The sequence below is a fragment of the Bufo gargarizans genome, chromosome 3, assembly GCF_014858855.1.
Source record: "Bufo gargarizans isolate SCDJY-AF-19 chromosome 3, ASM1485885v1, whole genome shotgun sequence".
Classification (NCBI taxonomy): Eukaryota; Metazoa; Chordata; class Amphibia; order Anura; family Bufonidae; genus Bufo; species Bufo gargarizans.
Window position 1 is genome coordinate 8,748,178 of NC_058082.1, and position 23,049 is coordinate 8,771,226.

The following is a 23,049-nucleotide window of genomic DNA, read 5'->3' on the forward strand; positions in this document are numbered from 1 at the left end:
TGAAGAAATTTCACGGCACTCCTAGAAAAAGTAAATTAAAGGTAGTGTTCTTTAGTCACCAGACAGCGACGTTTCAGTCCTCTTACTGGGACTTTTCTCAAGCAGTGACAACATACAATGGTGCCATGTGGAACTATATATCCACAGAGTAATTGGTCATTAAACATAACTAGAAGGTAAAATATGATTTGTGTGCAACGTCCCTACCACGGACGTGGGGTATCCCTTGCCCCTTGGGAGGTTTCTATGATATATGTCCCTCTTATAGAGCAAGTAATCGTGACGCCAGTTGCAGTTAAGCAACGAGGACATGGAATCCCCTTTGTAGATGGTAGTGTGGGTACCCAGGTGTAGGATTGCCAGAGTGATGTAGAGTGGCCTACAGTCTCTCTGAAGGTGCTATAGGCATGTGTCACGGTGCTCCTACTTGGATATCCTTGGATCCAGGACGTGGTGGTCCAAAGCAGTGCAAAAAGGGATAAATAACTTAGATGATGAAGGAAGTAGAATAAACAGAGTCCAGACTTTGTATTAATGTTAAACACAGCTTTACTTGGCATAAATGGTAATCCAAAACTGTTTCCAAATGGTATTTTGGTCATCAGCAGGTATTGGTTTAACTCTGGCAGGCAAACACTTCTGCAACAATCTCAGCTCTGCTATGCTGTAGCTTCCTCAGCTCTGCTAGGTTAGCTGGAGTAAACAGAAACTTTTCCTCTTCTGCTGAAACTTTAGTCCTAGGAACTTCTTCCTGGCATCAAGCTTACTTGGCTTGAAGTTTCAGGCAGGGGACAAGCAACCATGGAGAACTTTTTCAGGCAGGGTCTGCAGGCCCAGCAGAGAAGACAGTGGTCTGGAGGCCGACACACAACCTTCCCTTTGGAAGGGTAAGCTAGACACTGACTCACTAACACTAAACTCCTCCTTCTCTAGAGAGGGGTTGAAGGAATTTGCTGCCACCTGCTGGTGAACCAGGCACATTACATGTTAACATTACATCTGCATAGGAATACATATACACAGTGAGAATGACATGATGGCATGTATTAGAAGACGCACTCTCAGCTCATAGGAGGTAACATCAAGGTGCAAAAGAGTGGTAGTGGCACTCTGGGTCATTACATGTGTATAAATAATCATAATCAAAAATAATTCATCAGAGTCCACAGAAAATCTACTACTAAACGAAATAGACGAGGCGGCAAATCATAATGAGGTGGTTATTATCGGGGACTTCAACTACCCAGATATAGACTGGGAAACTGAAAGCTGTACATCTCATAAAGGAAACTTCTTGGCAATAACCAAAGACAATTACCTCTCCCAACTGGTTCAGGACCCGACTAGAGGGACGGCCATACTGGACTTAGTATTAACCAATAGGCCTGACAGAACAACAGACGTGCAGGTCGGGGGACACCTGAGAAATAGTGACCACAAAGTAATAACCTTCCAATTATCATTCAAAAGAGCGTTTCTACAGGGAGGAACAAAAATACCAAACTTCAAAAAAGCTAAATTTAGCCAACTAAGAGAGGCCATAGGCCAAACTAACTGGGACAAAGTCCTCAAAAATAAAAATACAGCCACAAAATGGGATATCTTTAAAAGCATCCTAAAATCTCATTGTGAGAGGTACTTACCGTATGGGAATAAAAGGTTAAGGAACAAAAAGAAACCAATGTGGATAAACAGAACTGTAACGAAAGCAATAAATGGCAAAAAGAAAGCATATAAAACACTAAAACAGGAGGGGAGCACGGAAGCACTGAAAAACTATAAGGAAAAAAATAGAACATGTAAAAAACAAATAAAAGCGGCCAAACTAGAGACCGAGAGATTAATTGCCAAAGAGAGTAAAACTAACCCTAAAATGTTCTTCAATTATATAAATGTTAAAAAGTATAAATCTGAAGGTGTCGGCCCGTTAAAGAGTAATGAAGGGGGAAATCGCAGAGAGCGACGAGGAGAAAGCAAAGCTGTTAAATATTTTTTTCTCCAATGTATTCACTGAGGAAAATAAACTGTCAGATGAAATGCAGAATGCAAAAATAAATTCCCCATTAAAAGTGTCCTGTCTGACCCAGGAAGAAGTACATCAGCGACTTAAAAAGATTAAAATAGACAAATCGCCAGGACCGGATGGTATACACCCCCGTATCCTAAGGGAATTAAGTAATGTCATAGCCAGACCCTTATTTCTAATATTTGCAGATTCTATATTGACAGGGAATGTCCCACAGGATTGGCACATGGCAAATGTGGTGCCAATATTCAAAAAGGGTCCAAAAACAGAGCCTGGAAACTATAGGTCAGTAAGTTTAACATCTGTTGTGGGAAAACTGTTTGAAGGTTTTCTGAGAGATGCTATGTTAGAGCATCTTAACGGAAATAAGCAAATAACGCCATATCAGCATGGCTTCGTGAGGGATCGGTCATGTCAGACTAATGTAATCAGTTTCTATGAGGAGGTAAGTTCTAGACTTGACAGCGGCGAATCAATGGATGTCGTGTATCTGGACTTCTCCAAAGCATTTGACACTGGACCGCATAAAAGGTTAGTATATAAATTGAGAATGCTCGGACTGGGAGAAAACATCTGTAAGTGGGTAAGTAACTGGCTGAGGGATAGAAAACAGAGGGTGGTTATTAATGGTACACACTCAGATTGGGTCACTGTCACTAGTGGGGTACCTCAGGGGGAAGTACTGGAGGGGTCACTGTCACTAGTGGAGTACCTCAGGGGTCAGTATTGGGCCCTATTCTCTTCAATATATTTATTAATGATCTTGTAGAAGGCTTGCACAGTAAAATATCAATTTTCGCAGATGACACTAAACTGTGTAAAGTAATTAACACTGATGAGGACAGTATACTGTATATATACTACAGAGGACAGTATACTGTATATATACTACAGAGGACAGTATACTGTATATATATACTACAGAGGGCAGTATACTGTATATATACTACAGAGGACAGTATACTGTATATACAGTCATGTGAAAAAATTAGGACACCCTTTGAAAGCATGTGGTTTTTTGTAACATTTTTAATAAAAGGTTATTTCATCTCCGTTTCAACAATACAGAGAGATTAAAGTAATCCGACTAAACAAAGAAAACTGAAGAAAAGTCTTTTCAAGATCTTCTGTAAATGTCATTCTACAAAAATGCCTATTCTAACTGAGGAAAAAGATAGGACACCCTTGCCCCTAATAGCGAGTGTTACCTCCTTTGGCTGAAATAACTGCAGTGAGACGGTTCTTGTAGCCATCTACCAGTCTTCGACATCGGTCTGAGGAAATTTTACCCCACTCCTCAATGCAGAACTTTTTCAGCTGTGAGATGTTTGAGGGGTTTCTTGCACGTACAGCCCTTTTCAAGTCACCCCACAGCATCTCAATGGGATTCAAATCTGGACTTTGACTTGGCCATTCCAGGACTCTCCATTTCTTCTTTTTCAGCCAATCTTTGGTTGATTTACTAGTATGTTTTGGGTCATTGTCATGTTGCATGGTCCAGTTCCGCTTCAGCTTTAATTTTCTAACTGATGGTCTCACATGTTCTTCAAGCACCTTCTGATACACAGTAGAATTCATCGTGGATTCTATGATGGTGAGCTGACCAGGTCCTGCTGCAGCAAAGCAGCCCCAAACCATGACACTTCCACCTCCATGCTTCACAGTTGGTATGAGGTTCTTTTCTTGGAATGCTGTGTTTGGTTTACGCCAAACATGTCCTCTGCTGTTGTGTCCAAATAATTCAATTTTGGACTCATCTGTCCAAAGAACATTATTCCAGAAGTCCTGGTCTTTGTCAACTTTATCTCTGGCAAATGTCAGTCTGGCCTCGATGTTTCTCTTGGAAAGCAAAGGTTTCCTCCTTGCACACCTCCCATGCAAGTTAAACTTGTACAGTCTCTTTCTGATTGTAGAGGCATGTACTTCTACATCAACAGTAGCCAGAGCCTGCTGTAGTTCTCGAGATGACACTTTAGGGTTTTTGGAGACCTCTTTTAGCATCTTGCGGTCTGCTCTTGGGGTGAACTTGCTGGGGCGACCAGTCCTGGGCATGTTGGCAGTTGTTTTGAAAGCCCTCCACTTGTAGACTATCTTCCGGACAGTGGAATGGCTGATTTCAAAATCTTTTGAGATCTTTTTAAATCCCTTCCCAGACTCATAGGCTGCTACAATCTTTTTTCTGAAGTCCTCTGACAGCTCTTTTGCTCTCACCATGGTGCTCACTCTCACTTCAACAGTCAGGAGCACACCAAACTAAATGTCTGAGGTTTAAATAGGGCAAGCCTCATTCAACATGCAGAGTAACGATCTACTAATTATGTGCACCTGGTGTGATATACCTGTGTGAGATCTGAGCCAATTTAAGAGGGAATACATGTGAGGGTGTCCTATCTTTTTCCTCAGTTAGAATAGGCATTTTTGTAGAATGACATTTACAGAAGATCTTGAAAAGACTTTTCTTCAGTTTTCTTTGTTTAGTCGGATTACTTTAATCTCTCTGTATTGTTGAAACGGAGATGAAATAACCTTTTATTAAAAATGTTACAAAAAACCACATGCTTTCAAAGGGTGTCCTAATTTTTTCACATGACTGTATACTACAGAGGACGGTATACTGTATATATACTACAGAGGACGGTATACTGTATATATACTACAGAGGACAGTATACTGTGTGTATATATACTACAGAGGACGGTATACTGTATATATACTACAGAGGACAGTATACTGTATATATACTACAGAGGACAGTATACTGTATATATACTACAGAGAGAGGACAGTATACTGTATATATATACTACAGAGGACAGTATACTGTATATATAGTACAGAGGACAGTATACTGTATATATACTACAGAGGACAGTATACTGTATATATATACACTACAGAGGACAGTATACTGTATATATATACACTACAGAGGACAGTATACTGTATATATACACTACAGAGGACAGTATACTGTATATATACTACAGAGAGAGGACAGTATACTGTACATATATACTACAGAGGACAGTGTACTGCTACAGATGGATCTGGATAGATTGGAGGCTTGGGCAGATAAGTGGCAGATGAGGTTTAACACTGACAAATGTAAAGTTATGCACATGGGAAGGAATAATGCAAGTCACCCGTACTTATTAAATGGTAAAACACTCGGTAACACTTACATGGAAAAAGATCTAGGAATTTTAATAAACAGCAAACTAAGCTGCAAAAACCAGTGTCAGGCAGCTGCTGCCAAGGTCAATAAGATAATGGTTTGCATCAGAAGGGGCATAGATGCCCGTGATGAGAACATAGTCCTACCACTTTACACATCATTAGTCAGACCACACATGGAGGACTGTGTACAGTTCTGGGCTCCAGTGAACAAAGCAGACTTAGCAGAGATGGAGAGGGTCCAGAGGAGGGCAACTAAAGTAATAACTGGAATGGGGCAACTACAGTACCCTGAAAGATTATCAAAATTAGGGTTATTCACTTTAGAAAAAAGACGACTGAGAGGAGATCTAATTACTATGTATAAATATATCAGGGGTCAGTACAGAGATCTCTTCCATCAGCTATTTATCCCCAGGACGGTGACTGTGACGAGGGGACATCCTCTGCGTCTGGAGGAAAGAAGGTTTGTGCACAAACATAGAAGAGGATTCTTTACGGTAAGAGCAGTGAGACTATGGAGCTCTCTGCCTGAGGAGGTGGTGATGGGGAGTACAATAAAGGAATTCAGGAGGGGCCTGGATGTATTTCTGGAGCGTAATAATATTACAGGCTATAGCTACTAGAGAGGGGTCGCTGATCCAGGGAGTTATTCTGATGCCTGATTGGAGTCGGGAAGGAATTTTTATTCCCCTAAAGTGAGGAAAATTGGCTTCTACCTCACAGGGGTTTTTGCCTTCCTCTGGATCAACTTGCAGGATGACAGGCCGAACTGGATGGATAAATGTCTTTTTTCGGCCTTATGTACTATGTTACTATCTAATTTCATCATATATCTCAAGTGAAACATACATGATCCGTATCTTCCCTTGTATTATACATGACAATAATTAAGATAACCCTCAGGTGTGTAGACACAGGTGACCATTAAAAACAACAGAACAGGAAGGATAAACACTAACCAGCATGGACCCCACCACGTGTATTCAGCATCATAGGCCATGTTCTGCGCATGTGTCATGGCTATCAGTGTTTCACAAAGTTGCGCATCAACCTGAAATCCGATGTCACTGGGTCATATGATCGCGCCCCACATGGAACACACTGTGAGCCGCAAGCATCACCATAGTATTGCAGACTGTTTTCAGCAGAGGCTATATACATCCCACTATTAGTAATATATATATATAAGGAAAAACAAAGTAAATAAGTATCGGGGGGGGGGGGGGGGAATTAGATGCTAGATACTACAAGTGTCAGTGACATGGAGATTCCTCCGCGCTCCATCACATCTTCCATTGCACATGAGACATGTCGGAGGGCCGATGTGGTTGATCGGTATCTGCTTAACAGACACCAAAGTCAACCACTGCAAACCACACTCTCCTGTCACTGTTATGTGAAGACAGTAAAGATTACGTCATTGTTAGAAACAGGAAAACCAGTCATTCTGATTCATGATGCAATTATGCTACATGAATCAGGGCGACTGAAGACCTCCATGAAGAGCCTACGTCGGAAAAGCAACATAAAATCAACACATGTTGCACCCGATCCAACAAAGAACAAAGACAAAAATGTTTCCAGAGTACACATATGATTACAATTGAAAGAGAACATAGACGCTCTGAATAATAATAACTCTGCATCAAGAAATGATCAACAAAAATATTAAAAAGAACACAAGAGGAGGGGTCGATGCTGGTCTCACAGATGAAGTGTTTCTGATTAGAGATGAGCGAATCGAAGCTGACGAAGTGGAATTCGATCCGAATTTCAGGAAAAATTCGATTTGCAACGAATGCAAATTTACCTGCTTTGTGGTAACAAATCGCATTTTTCCTAAAATAGCAGCTACACGTGTGAGGACTGAGGACATGGGGCAAGGAACTTTGGGAAGGCGGGATCACCCTAGATTGACATGCATGCATGCAGCCTATCACCAGCCAGCTAGCCCTGTGATGTCACAGCTCTTTAAATACAGCAACCATTTTAGATTCTGCCATTTTCCAGCGTTCTGAGAGCAGGGACAGTGTCACGAGGGTGTCAAGAGCCACGTCTGACTCCGTTATACCCGGGGTCAGGAAGTCGCAGCGGGTGGCTGCGCGCTCTATGTCTAAAGATAGTGCTGTTTCTTTATGGTAGCTTTCTGTGTTTGCCTTGCAATCCTTTTTGTCTCACTCAGGGATCCGTAGCTTCTTCTCCTCAGCTGTTCCTTGTCCAGCACTCCCAACCTCCTTATATTCCCCTCTCCCACTTCTCTGGTTGCCAGATATAGAGCTTCCTGCCAGGAACTTCTATACTGACCCACTGGAGCTGAGTTGCTGTTATCCCTGGTTGTCGTACCAGAGCGTTACCCTCCGGATCCCTGTTGGTTGTTTGTTGTCGCCCACCTGGGACTATTTGTTTTGTCAGTATTGTTTGTCCTCTCCCTAGTGTTTCCCTTTAGTGTTAGTGGTGCGGACTAGTGTTACCACCGCCCTATTCACTTACGTAGGGCTCATCTTAGGGAAAGCCAGGGTTTAGGTACATGATCGGCGTACGGGTCAGAAACCCATCTAGGGACGTCAGGGCAGTCAGGTGCCAGCCTCAAGGTGAGTTAGGGGTCACCATCTTTCCCTCTCCCATGGACAGGGCCTTCCCTTTTCCCTCCCTTTGCGTCACGTATGTGATCGGCACGCCGGTCTTTATAGACAGACGTGAAAAGGCGCTAGGGACAGCAATTGGAAAAAATTTATTGTGCAAAAAAAAAAAGAAAAGAAAAAACGATTTATAATAGCCATTATACAGCTCTGTCCTTCCAGCTATTTGTTCTTGGGGTGCATGTACTATGTTTGAAAGCCTTTAGTGGCTTATATCTGTGGAATAAGAAAAATATATACGCACTTCACTGCTGCAGTTTTTTCTGGTGAAAGCGTATAGGGGCGTATTTCAGTAAAAAAAGAAAAATATATACGCACAGCACTGTTGTAGTTCTTTCTGGTGAAAGCGTATAGGGGCGTATTTCAGTCCTATAAGAAAAATATATACGCAGTTCAGTGTTTATGTTTATTCTGGTGAAAGCGTATATGGACGTATTTCAGTAAAAAAAGAGAAATATATACTCACTGTACTGTTGCAGTTATTTTTGGTGAAAGCGTATAGGGGAGTATTTCAGTAGAACAAGAAAAATCTACACGCACTTCACTGCTTAATTTTTTCCTGGTGAAAGCGTATAGGAGCGTATTTCATAAACAGCAAGAAAAATCTATATGCACTTTACTGCTTAATTTTTTCCTGGTGAAAGCGTATATGGGTATATTTCTGTTACAAAAAAAAAAACTATACATACTTTTTAGGGGTGTTTTAATTTGCGTTTCATTTATTTTGTTCAGCTAAAAGTATGTCAGGCAGAGAAGTGCCAGGCCATGCACAGAGGAGTGGCAGAGGCCTACATTTTTCTAACGCAGGCACAGGTCGCAGCAGCGTAAGGGGTCGTGGCAGCAGAAGTCACAGCGAGAGGCCTGAGCTCCCGGTGTCATCTAGCGGTCGTGTCTTGATCAGCAACCCAGCAGTTCTTGATTGGTTAACGCGGTCATCCATGTCATCCCAAGTGACCTCAGACACCCCCAGCCAACAGTCGGTGGGTTCGTCAGACACAAGCCTTATTTGGCATGGCCCGGGAGCAGGCCCTGTGCCCTCACCTGTCCTCAACCTGCCTCTGTCCTTTGCTGTTCCATCACCCACAGAAGTATTGCATGCTGTGGGCTCAGCTCCACTATACAGTGAGGACGAGCTACTAGAGGACAGTCAGCAGCTACTGGCCAGCCAAAATCTGGAGGAGACATCCGCCTCTTCCTCCGCTAGGCGGGCAAGTAGTGATGAGGAGAGTGGCGTGGGAGGTGGTGTTGCGAGCGGTCAGGCTTCTGACCCAGAGACCGTTGAGGAGGACATCAGTGATGTGCAGACACTACTCGATGATGATGAAGCCAATCGCACTTGGGAGCCGGGTGCAGAAGGGGCTTCATCATCATCAGTAGAAGAGGGTGGCAGCTTGCCTGTGAGCTGGCAAGTCGATAGGGTGGCTGGAAGGTCGGCAGGGTGGCAGCAGTGGGAGTTCGGGAGCCAAATGGGCACGGGGTAGACCACCTGCTTCGCAGAAGCCTACCTGCCTGGGAAGTAGTGGTGCAGGTAGTTGCAGTAGCAGTCAGTCAGTGCGGACTGTTGGGGGGAAAATCACCTACTCGACGGTGTGGCAATTTTTTGTGAAGCTGCCGGAGGAGGTGAACGTGGCCATATGTAGAATCTGTGGGCAGAAAGTGCCAATGTTGGGACTACGGCCCTACTTCAAGATATGTCAACCAATATTAACCGGACAGAATGATATAAAAAAAACGGACCCCCAAGGAGTCATAATAATCACCAAAAAAATGAAGCTGACTTTCGTGTATATGAAAATCCAAAAAGCTTTATTGCTAAAAATATTATATATTGCTATAAATATAAATGAACAGTACATACATGTATTATAAAACAGGCAGCACAAGGCGGGACACACAAATGAGGAGCAGGACCCAAGGAGAGGCCAGGAGATCAGTGCACAAAAACACAGGGAAAAAGAATACTAGCTGAAAGAGCATACCTCAGATCCTCATAGCAGCATCCCAGAAGAAGCCAGATTTACTGGCGAAACGGCGTTGGGTCAGGAGTTGGCCGAGAGATCTTTGCACCATTCAGGGTATGTTTAATTGCGTTCCTTTGTGTTCCTTCCATCTTAACCTCAGTCTCTACAATTGCCTCTTTTGCATTGTGTTTGGGGCGTTGCTGCTATGAGGATCTGAGGTATGCTCTTTCAGCTAGTATTCTTTTTCCCTGTATTTTCGTGCATTGATCTCCCGGCATCTCCTTGGGTCCTGCTCCTCATTTGTGTGTCCCGCCTTGTGCTGCCTGTTTTATAATACACGTATGTACTGTTCATTTATATTTACAATAAAGCTTTTTGGATTTTCATATACACGAAAGACAGCTTCATTTTTTGGCGATTCTGCTTCAAAATATGCAGCGTCACCAAACAGTGGCCTGGGAGAACCGTGGCTCCGATGTGGTGGTCCAGCCTGCCGCAGCAACAGCTGCATCACCCAGTAGCACGCCGCACCCGATTTCAGGCAAGCGATCCAACTGTGCAGAAGATAAATGTGCTCCTAGTTGCTGGTGCTGCAGTCCTTCCCTTTCCAAGTGGTCGACTCTGCACCTTTCAGAGAACCAGTGGCGACTCTAGGAACAATATATAGGGGGGGCACAAAGATACCACAGTCAAAAATGGGGGGGCACAAACAAAATAAGTATATATCAATAAGATTACAAAATACGAGAGAATTGCGATATGCAGGGATACAGTTATAATAAAGCAATTTACTTACAAAAGAAGCTATTCAGTCGTCTGCAGTGCCGTCCTCTGCTTGCTTCCACGGATTCTTTCCCCTTCTTTCTGTCTCTCGTCAGTGCACAGGCGCACTGTTATGGTGGATCTGTGGAAGACACACTGTTATGGGGGCATCTGTGGATGACACATTATGCCTCTCATTAGCCCTCATTATGCCTCTCATATCAGCCCCCATATCAGCCCTTATGCCTCATTAGCCCCCATATCAGCCCTTATGCCTCATTAGCCCCCATATCAGCCCTTATGCCTCATTAGCCCCCATATCAGCCCTTATGCCTCATTAGCCCCCATTATGCCTCTTATTAGCCCCATTATGCCTCTTATTAGCCCCATATGCCTCCTATTAGCCCCCATATGCCTCCAATTAGCCCCCATATGCCTCCAATTAGCCCCCATATGCCTCCAATTAGCCCCCATATGCCTCCAATTAGCCCCCATATGCCTCCTATTAGCCCCATATGCCTCCTATTAGCCCCATATGCCTCCAATTAGACCCCATATGCCTCCTATTAGCCCCATATGCCTCCTATTAGCCCCCATATGCCTCCTATTAGCCCCATATGCCTCCTATTAGCCCCATATGCCTCCTATTAGCCCCATATGCCTCCTATTAGCCCCCATATGCCTCCAATTAGCCCCATATGCCTCCAATTAACCCCCATATGCCTCCTATTAGCCCCCATATGCCTCCAATTAGCCCCCATATGCCTCCAATTAGCCCCCATATGCCTCCTATTAGCCCCCATATGCCTCCTATTAGCCCCCATATGCCTCCTATTAGCCCCCATATGCCTCCTATTAGCCCCCATATGCCTCCAATTAGCCCCATATGCCTCCAATTAGCCCCCATATGCCTCCAATTAGCCCCCATATGCCTCCTATTAGCCCCCATATGCCTCCTATTAGCCCCCATATGCCTCATATTAGCCTCATATGCCTCCTATTAGCCCCCATATGCCTCCTATTAGCCCCCATATGCCTCATATTAGCCCCATATGCCTCCTATTAGCCCCATATGCCTCCTATTAGCCCCATATGCCTCCTATTAGCCCCATATGCCTCCTATTAGCCCCCATATGCCTCCTATTGGCCCCATATGCCTCCTATTAGCCCCAAATATGCCTCCAATTAGCCCCAAATATGCCTCCAATTATCCCCCAAATATGCCACCAATTAGCCCCCATATGCCTCCAAATGCCCCCATATGCCTCCAATTAGCCCCCAAATATGCCTCCAATTAGCCCCCATATGCCTCCAAATGCCCCATATGCCTCCAATTAGCCCCCATAATGCCCCCAGCAGCCACATTTTCTATAAAATAAAAAATAAAAACACTTACCTCTCCTGCTCCTGGACGGAAGCCGCCTGCCATTTTCTCCTCAGTCGACTGTGCTCTAAACTGGCGCGCACAGCGTGAGGTCACAGAGCGACCTTACGCTGTGCGCAGCCCTGCACAGCCGACAGCCGAGGACCAGGAAGTGGTGAGTACAGAGCGTTCACCACTTCCTGGTCCTTCGGTACTAATGAGCGCTTCCATAATGGAAGCGCTCATTAGTATTCACTCTGGGGAATCAGCGGGGGGGCACCCGGGGGGGCAAGGGACAACATAGGGGGGGCAATTGCCCCCCCTCGCCCCCCTCTAGCGACGCCACTACAGAGAACTGATGGCTTGTGCCGAGCCGAGGTGGAGAGTCCCAATCCGTCATTTCTTTGCCAAAAAGACAGTACCGGCCCTGCACAAACATGTAAAACAGAAGGTGGGCCAGTCCTTGAGCCTGTCGGTGTCTGCCCAAAGAGCATGTGGAGCTGTAACTATGGTCAGGGACAGTACATATTCTTTACGGCCCACTGGGTGAATGTGGTTCCTGCACAGCCACACCAGAAACTTGGCCAGGTCACGCCGCTTCCTCCTCCACGTTCTCACGCTGTTGATCCTGCGACAATGTCCACCTCTGCCTCCTCATCCTCCACTGTGTCCTCAGCCTCCACTGCAGGGACAAGTCACTGTGCCTCTCCAGCTTACCACATGTGCAGGGCACGGCGGTGTCACACTGTTCTGCACCTCATCTGCCTTAGCGAACGGAGTCACACAGGGGAGGAACTGCTCCATGTGATTCATCAAGAAATCGAATCCTGGCTTTCTCCACGACAATTTAAAATCGGAACCATGTTGACCAAAAACAGGAAGAACATGATGTCGGCGCTGCGTCAAGGAAGGCTGAGCCATGCGCCCTGCATAGCACATGTGTTCAATCTGGTTGTCAAGCGGTTCCTTAAGTCTTCCACCCACCTGCAAGACCTCCTAAAAATGGGGAGGAAACTTTGCGTGCACTTCAGCCACTCGTACACCGCAAAACACACCCTTCTTGAGCTGCAGGGGAAGAACGGCATCCCCTAACATAGGCTAATTTGAGATGTTTCCACCCGTTGGAATTCCATCTTCCATATGTTGGACCGACTATGCGAACAGAGAAAGGCCATCAACGATTTCTTGATGATGCAAGCGGATAGGAGTACTCCCCTGTGTAACTTTGATGTCATGCGTGACACCTGCCGTTTGCTCAGGCCCTTTGAGGACGCCACGGACTGCCAGGTTTACGGGATGAACAATGTAATTCCACTGCTTTATGTCCTGGAACAGATGGTGGTAACAATGGCTGGTCAGGGCACTGGAGACGTGGCGCCTAGATCTCACAGCCACATGAACCCTGTGGGGGCTGAACTGGAGGAGGAGGACATTGGAGCACAAGCAATGTGTAGCGAAATGGGTGTTTTTTTTACTCAGGTGACAGTAGAGGAGGAGCAGGAGCAGCCAGAGGAGCTACAGGGCAATAAGGAAGACGAGGCAGAGGACCCAGACACACCGTGGCAGTATGCAGTGGAGATAGAGGCAGGGAGTATGTCAGGCACAGCACTATGAAGTGCCTTTTGTGCTGTGGCATTAGAAGAATTTTGATATCTCTGACTCTTAGTCTAACCAGACTGTCTATTACTCTGTAATTCCTCTAGCGCCATTCTATGGAAACAGTAGGTTTAAAGAGCACACCAAATGCTTGAAATTACTTCTTTGTTAACTTCAACTTTTCTTCATATATAACACTGCCGCCTCCGCAGCAGATAGTCCATGTACAAAACACGTGTTACATAAAGATTTATGAAATGGCGGCATAAGATGGTGGTTCAACTGTTCAATCTTGTCATTCAACATAAAATGGTGGATATATTTCTCTCTTGAGTATCTGTACTCTCACTTTAAGTTATTTAAGCACTTTATGATCTCTCTGAGAGGTATATCTGAGGTATATTTAATAGTTCTACTTGCTCTACTTGGTTTGCACTTTGCTCTATACAATTGCTTATGATCTGGTATGACCAGTTCGCATTTGTATGCAATTTGTTTGGATTGTTTGATTGTATGGCTCAGTAGTCCATTTGTATGGTGGAACTGTAAGTAAACATAACCAGTTCAGTATACAGTTCTAATCACTATATTAACAATAGGAACTTATATAACTGTTTTAAATACCTATTTTGGCCTCTTGCTTCCATAAAACACACCTCTTAGTGGAGTAAATGTCTGTTCAGCTCCTCTCCTCTGGTGTAATGATTCTAGCAGCTCCTGATAGGGGAATTTCCCACACAGGCTGTGTGTGAGGCTGGCTGTGATTGGTCAAAACTCCTGCTATGTGTGAGGCTGGCTGTGATTGGTCAAGACAACTGCTCAGCAGTTTAACAGTCTAACAGTTTAACTCTATGCTTTCTGTTGTGTCTGCAGTGTCATTGAGCTTACCTCACATTCATATAATGAATAATAAAGGCATATTATCTTTTCTGCTTCTGTGAACATAACATATAACAGTTATATGACATCCAAACATGAAGTCACTGTAAATAACTTTGCTTTTGTCTTTAACACACAAACATGGGAACTGTATTAGGTTATTGGCAGGTCTAGCTGTATACACATATAAGCTATATTAGCAACCTAGGACAGGTCTTAGCTGGCCGGCTACAGGGAGTCCCTCCGAGTCACTTACACAAATGGCCCGATGCATGCTCGCTTGCTTTCGTAGTGACAGCCGAATTGTCACCATTCGGCAGAGGGATGACTTCTGGGTCTCCACCTTGTTGGACTCTCGCTACCGGTCCAGAATGGGGGCCTTTTTTAACACCCACTAAGAGGGAGGACAAACTGAACTACTATAGAGATATCCTATGTAGTGAGTTGCCTATCTGCGCCATCGTCCATCCTCTCGCAAGTCTGACCGGGGGGCCCTCTGTTCTCAAGTTCCTCTGCCATGACTGCTGGGGTGGGGTGTTGTGGCAGGAGCAGTACCAGCTCCATCAGCAGCAGCCTGAGTCTACAGTCGCTGATGAGTAGCTTTCTTCACCCGCATAGTGAAGAAACTACTCACCAGCAGCAGCAGGTAGACCTGGAGCAGGACCTGAACCAGCAGGTGGTGGCATACTTGGACAGCACCCTGCCACCCCACATTGAAAATCTGCTGGACTACTGGGCAGCCAAACTGGATTTGTGGCCGCAACTAGCAGAGTTTGCCCTGAAAAACCTGTCCTGCCTGACCAGTAGTGTGGCATCAGAGCGGGTGTTTAGTGCAGGGGGCCATAGTTTCCCCAAGGAAAACTTGCCTGTCCACCCAAAATGTGGAAAGACTGACCATTGTCAAGATGAATCAGGAGTGGATCAGCCAGGATTTCCACACACCAATTCCAGATGCTTCAGATTAGATCTGATGCTGCCACCTGCCTTATGCCACACATCTGATGCCAAGTTCTCCTTCTTTCACCCACCTTCATCAGCGGGTACTGGTATTGCCACCCACCACCCCACTCTGTCACCGTGTCACTTTGTGGTCTCCTGATGCTGCTGCCATCTCCACACTATGTCACCTTGCCACTCTGTGGTCTCCTGATGCTGATGCCATCTCCACACTATGTCACCTTTCCACTCTGTGGTATCCTGATGCTGCTGCTGCCGTATAAACACTATGCCACCTTGCCATTGTGTGGTATCCTGATGCTGCTGCCTTATCCACACTATATCACCTTGTGACTCTGTGGCCTCCTCCTGATGCTGCTGCTGCCGCCACCTCCGCACTCTGTCATTGTGGCTGTCTGTGGTATCCTCATACTGCTGCCAACTCTATACTCTGTTGTTGTGACACTTGGTGGCCTTATCCTGATGCTGCTGCTGCCGCCACCTCCACACTCTGTCATTGTGCTACACGGTGGCCTTCTCCTGATGCTGCTGCCACCTCCAGACTCTGTCATTGTGCCAGTCTGTGGCCTACTCATGCTGCTGCCACCTCTAGACTCAGTCATTGTCAGCGTCCCTGGATCGCCCAGGTGGTCAGCGTCCCTGGATCGCCCAGGTGGCCAGCGTCCCTGGATCGCTCAGGTTCTGTCTTCGTTTAAATGTCTGTGTCCCTGAATCGCCCAGGTTGTCAATGTCCCTGGATCGCCCAGGTTGTCAGTGTCCCTGGATCGCCCAGGTTATCAGTGTCCCTGGATCGCCCAGGTTGTCAGGGTCCTTGGATCGCCCAGGTTGTCAGGGTCCTTGGATCGCCCGGGTTGTCAGGGTCCCGGGATCGCCCGGGTGGTCAGCGTCCCTGGATCGCCCAGGTGGTCAGCGTCCCAGTATCGCCCAGGTTCTGTCTTCGTTTAAATGTCAGTGTCTCTGGATCGCCCAGGTTGTCAGTGTCCCCGGATCGCCCAGGTTGTCAATGTCCCTGGATCGCCCAAGTTGTCAACGTCCCTGGATCGCCCAGGTTGTCAACGTCCCTGGATCGCCCAGGTTGTCAGTGTCCCTGGATCGCCCAGGTTGTCAATGTCCCTGGATCGCCCAGGTTATCAGTGTCCCTGGATCGCCCAGGTTGTCAGTGTCCCTGGATCGCCCAGGTTGTCAGTGTCCCTGGATCGCCCAGGTTGTCAGTGTCCCTGGATCGCCCAGGTTGTCAGTGTCCCTGGATCGCCCAGGTTGTCAGTGTCCCTGGATCGCCCAGGTTGTCAGTGTCCCTGGATCGCCCAGGTTGTCAGAGTCCCTGGATCGCCCAGGTGGTCAGCGTCCCTGGATCACCCAGGTGGTCAGCGTCCCTGGATCGCCCAGGTGGTCAGCGTCCCTGGATCGCCCAGGTTCTGTCTTCGTTTAAATGTCAGTGTCTCTGGATCGCCCAGGTTGTCAGTGTCCCTGGATCACCCAGGTTGTCAGTGTCCCTGGATCGCCCAGGTTGTCAGTGTCCCTGGACCGCCCAGGTTGTCAGTGTCCCTGGATCGCCCAGGTGGTCAGCGTCCCTGCATCGCCCAGGTGGTCAGCGCCCCTGGATCGCCCAGGTGGTCAGCGCCCCTGGATCGCCCAGGTGGTCAGCGCCCCTGGATCGCCCAGGTGGTCAGAGTCCCTGGATCGCCCAGGTGGTCAGCGTCCCTGGATCGCCCAGGTGGTCAGCGTCCCTGGATCGCCCAGGTGGTCAGCGTCCCTGGATCGCCCAGGTGGTCAGCGTCCCTGGATCGCCCAGGTTGTCAGCGTCCCTGGATCACCCAGGTTGTCAGCGTCCCTGGATCACCCAGGTTGTCAGCGTCCCTGGATCGCCCAGGTTGTCAGTGTCCCTGGATCGCCCAGGTGGTCAGCGTCCCTGGATCGCCCAGGTGGTCAGCGTCCCTGGATCTCCCAGGTTGTCAGCATCCCTGGATCGCCCAGGTGGTCAGCGTTCTCGGATCGCCCAGGTGGTCAGCGTTCCCGCTTCGCCCAGGTTGTCAGCGTTCCCGGATCGCTCGGGTTGTCAGCGTTCCCGGATCGCTCAGGTTGTCAGCGTTCCCGGATCGCTCAGGTTGTCAGCGTTCCCGGATCGCTCAGGTTGTCAGCGTTCCCGGATCGCTCAGGTTGTCAGCGTTCCCGGATCGCTCAGGTTGTCAGCGTTCCCGGATCGCTCAGGTTGTCAGCGTTCCCGGATCGCTCAGGTTGTCAGCGTTCCCGGATCGCTCAGGTTGTCAGCGTTCCCGGATCGCTCAGGTTGTCAGCGTTCCCGGATCGCTCAGGTTGTCAGCGTTCCCGGATCGCTCAGGTGGTCAGCGTTCCTGGATCACCCAGGTTCTGTCTTCGTTTTCTAAAGCCACCCTTCGGGGTATTCAAAAGGAGGGGAAGGGGTCCGTGAGCCATAGGCAACCTGTGTCCGGTAAATTGTTCAGGGATCTTTTTCGTCATTGGATGGTAATCCTTTTTGGGCCCTTCACTAACCTGATTTTGAAAGCGGCCATGTATCTCACCTTTTATGGATTCCTCCGGCCCGGTGAGGTTCTGGCGGGTTCAAATCGCCATAACCATCCTCTGAAGCAGCATCTGTTATGGGGCCAGGGCCATTACACTCCCCTGCTACCTTCCACCAAAACCATTCAGACGGGACCCCCTTCTGAGGTAAATTCTATCCCACGCTGAACGATTGGTGCCCAGTTCAGGTGCTGCATCAACTGCTAGGCCTCATCCAAGGTTCATCACCAGATAGCCCGCTCCTGCCACACGCAGGCAAGCTTCTCAGCACCCTCAGTTTATATCTTTCATCCGTGCCCTCGCCCAGGGGCTAGGCTATGACTCCAGGGTAAATTCGGGCCACTCATGTCGCTAGGGGCAGACTCCGCTGCTTCTCGGCATCAGGTGCCAGCTCATGTCATCCGGTCCATGGGGCGGTGGCGGCCCTCCTGCTTCACTAGGTATATACCCAATCCTCGAGTAGAGATATCTCGCGCCTTTCGATCATTGGCTTTGTAGTTTGCAAAAAAGTGTTCTACCTAACTGATGTTTTTTGCCCCCTTTTTTCACTGGTGTACCCGCGCCGTGGCTCCCGGCACAATTTAGCCACTATGTACTATGTTCAGGGCAGGTGTCTCTGCGTGCGCCGACGTTGTCCTAGCCCTGACCATAAATAATAAGGCTGTTAACAGCCTGCATTTGTGGGAGGGGCGTCTGGCTATTTATCCCCCTACCTGCCGCTCAGCCAGGCGCCCGAGCCTCACGCCCCTCCCTCCCGCCCTTTTTCTCTAAACTCCCTTCAGGTATGCCCCCTTTTTTCACTGGTGTACCCGCGCCGTGGCTCCCGGCACAATTCAGCCACTATGTTCAGGGCAGGTGTCTCTGCGTGCGCCGACGTTGTCCTAGCCCTGACCATAAACATAATTTGCCGCAAATAAATTCTGATCAAAGCAAATTTTTTCAAAAAATTTGGTGAAGCGGCCAAATCAAATTTTCGAAAAATTTGCTCATCTCTACTCATTATTATTAGAGGGTGAGGTCAGCAGAATGATGTCATTATCACTGGAAGGTGGGGTCATCAAAGTCATCTCATTATAATTAGAGGGTGGACTCTGCAGAGTCATCTCATTATCATTAGAGGGTGGACTCTGCTGAGTCTTCTCATTATCATTAGAGGGTGGACTCTGCAGAGTCATCTCATTATCATTAGAGGGTGGACTCTGCAGAGTCATCTCATTATCATTAGAGGGTGGACTCTGCAGAGTCATCTCATTATCATTACAGGGTGGACTCTGCAGAGTCATCTCATTATCATTACAGGGTGGACTCTGCAGAGTCATCTCATTATCATTAGAGGGTGGACTCTGCTGAGTCTTCTCATTATCATTAGAGGGTGGACTCTGCAGAGTCATTTTATTATCATTAAAGGGCAAATTCATCTCATTGTCAATAGAGGGCATCACATTATAGTTAGAAGGCAGTGTCATGTCATTACTGACAGGGTTGAACTTCTCATGGCTCGCCAGCCCTGACATGCATGGATCACGTGGTGCGCCACCATTCTGCTCCAACTAGGGATAGGATGCTGCTGCAGGCAGGGAGAGGGTATTATTAGTTTTAAAAAGTGTGCTAGTGACCTGTAGACACTACTGAGGGGTGCAATACAGCTCCTCTGCACCAGTGAGATGGAAATACCAGACTTATGGGTTCCAAACACCACCTTTGCATCCATCTCACTGTAATAGAATAGTTAATCAATCTGTTAATTGTGGCACAAAACACCTCCTTTGCATCCGTGACACGGATATACAATTATTCGTCTGTCAGGCAATTTTGTGGGTGAGGTCCAGAGCAAGTAGAGGCAGTAGTAGATTGGGTGGCTGACAGTGCCTCCAGTTCCTTCACATTGTCTTCCATCAGGTCCACTGCTGAAAGCGCAGAGTTGGCCAAGCAGTCTGAGCCCCAAGACATTACCCGATCCCATAGCCACCTCCAACACACAGTCCCATGTAAATAACATCACTTCCTCCCACAGTTGCCTTCAACATTCAGTCCCATGTAAATAATATCACTCCCTTCCACAGCTGCCTCTAACATTCAGTCCCATGTAAATAACATCCCTCACTTCAGCCCTAACATACAGTCACAGCCAAATAACCACAACTCCCAGCATTGCTCTGCCTCTCACACTGAGAATCTCCCCCTTCACTTACCTCTGACACACGCTTCTCCTTCTCACTGCCATCCTCTCCTACACTGGTCACATGATGGTGACATGATTACAGGTCCTTCTCAACCACTGCCTTCAGCACTGATCACATGACTGTGATGTCATCACAGGTCCTTCAGCTCTTCCATTGCATTAGATTTAATTGTATTGCCATGCCGAGGACTTACAGTTGTATCTATCAGGCAGGCAGGACATCCGGGGCCTGGGACAAAACATCAGGGGCTCAGGCACCAAATGTTTTAGACTAACAACACCCCTGGTCACCAAGAATCTCCACACTGTCCCATTGAAGTGTTCAGCTATCCATCCCTCTATTATCGCTTCTATTATCTTGGGAGTAGCATTTTTGTGCACTTTTGCCCAACCTATCCCACATGCGACCATGACTAGGTGATACATATAGCTGTGCGTGCTCCCACGGGCGACCTTGATTAGGTGGTACATACAGCTGTGCGTGCTCCCACGGGCGACCTTGATTAGGTGGTACATACAGCTGTGCGTGCTCCCACGGGCGACCTTGATTAGGTGGTACATATAGCTGTGCGTGCTCCCACGGGCGACCTTGATTAGGTGGTACATACAGCTGTGCTTGCTCCTTCTCTCATCGGTTGCTTGATGCACACAGAGGTGACTAGGAGCAGCAGACTATATGCGTAGGGTCTGCTCTTCTGAATGTAGATGCCCAATGGCATAGGTAGGATTAGCGTAGGACCTGCCTGACTGAGACGACCTTGGTGCTGGTATGTGGACACAGATTTGTTTTGATCAGATTTTATCATATCAGAGTGAGGGCTAAGTCTATAAAAAATGCTTGCATCTATTGTGTTAGTGCATTATTTTCTGTGATTTTTTTCTTTTTTTCACACTCGAGCCAAAATGTTCAGACAGAGGAACAGCCTGCTGGAGCACCACCAGGCTGGAAACTGCTGCAGCACCACCAGGCCCTATTGAATTATAATGGGACCTGGTGGGGATCCCGCAGGTTTATGGCATTATTGACAAGATTCAGCCAGACTGTGCCGTGAACAGGCCGGATCCCATTATAGTCAATGGTTTCCAGTGGGACAGGTTTTATCCAGCCAAGCTTGACGATGATCTCCAGCAGGCTGTTTCTCTGCCGGACCATTTTACTGTAGCTCTAGTGTGAAACTAGCTTAATACAGTCTGCGGTGGTCACAGTGATCAGGGCTGCGCATTGGGGTGCAGATGCCAGTGTGTGGTTTTTACTTATTTTGTCATTGTATTGTATACAATATATTACATATTGCATGTCATATATATTTTTATATAATGCATTTACTTTTATTGTACAGTTCTCCCGCTTTAACTGGGTGATTCATGCAATTCCTCACTGATAGAAAAACAGCCTCCACTGGTGACAACCTCATGGTAGTCTGCTAAGTCCCAGCATCTCTGCCATCACTTGATCCACTACAGGAAGCTTTCATTGTCTTAAATGGCGTAAATATGGGCGCTTGATCTGAGATTCACATATTGGTCCAACTCCAGCAAAGCAAATGTTCTCAAATTTACCGCTAGCAAATATCAAATCTCTACAAGAACAAAGTTAAATATAAAAAATCTGTATTACCGTTACTAAAATAAAATATCCTTGAGGGAAAAATGTGGAAAACAACAGGAAGAAGATAGGTTCCTGCATGGGAAAGAACAGGAGTAACATGATACCGGTACGTCCTCCTCACGCTGTGAGCCCAATCCTCCTCCTGAAAAGGTTTACAATGGTGTTTTTGATCTCCACAGTCCTGAGACAGTAGATGATGGGGTTGGCGATATGCGGCAAATAGGAGTAGATGCAAAGTATCAGGACATTGATATCAGGTTGTAGAATGAGTTTAGCAAAATTGGCAATATAGACAAATACCCTAGGGATGTAGTAGATGTTAAGAACAAGCAAGTGAGTGGTGCATGTGTAGAACATCTTCTGCCAGTTACTGGAAACACTAGAACAGTGAATAGTTATAATTATGATGACATAAGATAACAGGATGACCACCAATGGGATGAGGAGCACACATAGAGCAACAATCAGGAGAGTTTGTCGAACCTGAGTGACGTCTCCAATGGCCGAGCGCAAGAGGGCAGAACTGGAACAGAAGCAGCTAAAGATTTTGGTTTGCCCGGGGAATGGAAGTTGTCCGATTAGAACAGGCGTCGCCAAGGCAGAGATGACTGCTAAGAGCCAGCTGAGACTGCAACTCGCAATAGTGACTGTATGAGTGATAATGGAGGAGTATCTTAGTGGGTTACAGATGGCCACATATCGATCACCAGCCATAAGCACGAGAATAAAGGAATCCAGGCTTCCCAAACAATGGACGAAGAACAGCTGCAAGAAACATTGAGAGAAAGACATACTTCCAGCTCCGAACCAATACTTAGCAATAAACTTTGGCAAGGTGACGGTGTCAAAGAGCAGGTCGGAAAAGGCCAGGTTGGCAATGAAGATGTACATGGGTTGGTGTAAGTGGCGGCTTACCAATATCAGGACGATAACGGTGCCATTGGCTATGAACGCCGTGCTGTAGACAGTAAACATCATGAACGAGAGCACAAGGTTGTACTTTTCTGGTACTCCCACAAATCCAATGAGTTCAAAGTAAACGTTTTGAGAATAATTAGCCATTTGCCGATCCTGAAGGAGACTCTGATGATTCTAGGAAAAGCAATGAATTAAGAAAAAATGTTGAGGAACAGGAGAAGACAATGCAAGTCCATGAATAAGCATCTACTAAAGATATATACAGTGCTAGAGGCTGGATGTTATACACCGTGGTAATGGCAGATTGCATGGATTGGGGCTGGATGTTATACACCTGTGGTAATGGTAGAGTGCATGGCTAGAGTGTCACTCTTCGTTGTGGGAGGGAAACACCACACCGAACATCAGAGGGAAGGGGGGAACAAAGAATCAGGCCTGA

At 46.9% G+C, this 23,049-nt stretch overlaps 1 protein-coding gene across 1 annotated transcript; it reads right to left on the bottom strand.

Annotated features, from left to right (window-relative positions):
• Positions 1 to 780: 780 nt before the first annotated feature.
• Positions 781 to 22,754, bottom strand: LOC122930592 (olfactory receptor 1500-like). The gene is made up of 3 exons (XM_044284083.1): positions 21,849 to 22,754; positions 13,753 to 13,815; positions 781 to 960 (listed from the first exon to the last, which is right to left on the bottom strand). Exons 1-3 carry the CDS (start codon positions 22,752 to 22,754, stop codon positions 781 to 783), a joined length of 1,149 nt encoding a protein of 382 aa, XP_044140018.1.
• Positions 22,755 to 23,049: the final 295 nt, after the last annotated feature.

Bases quoted from the DNA above. Each gene is read 5' to 3' on its own strand.
- LOC122930592 (XM_044284083.1), bottom strand. From the start codon at position 22,754: ATGGCTAATTATTCTCAAAACGTTTACTTTGAACTCATTGGATTTGTG. The intron at 13,816-21,848 runs GTAAACCTTTTC...TTGAATGACAAG, and splicing joins TGGAGATCAAAAACACCATT to ATTGAACAGTTGAACCACCA. The intron at 961-13,752 runs GTACATGGACTA...GTTCACCAGCAG, and splicing joins CTTTATGTAACACGTGTTTT to GTGGCAGCAAATTCCTTCAA.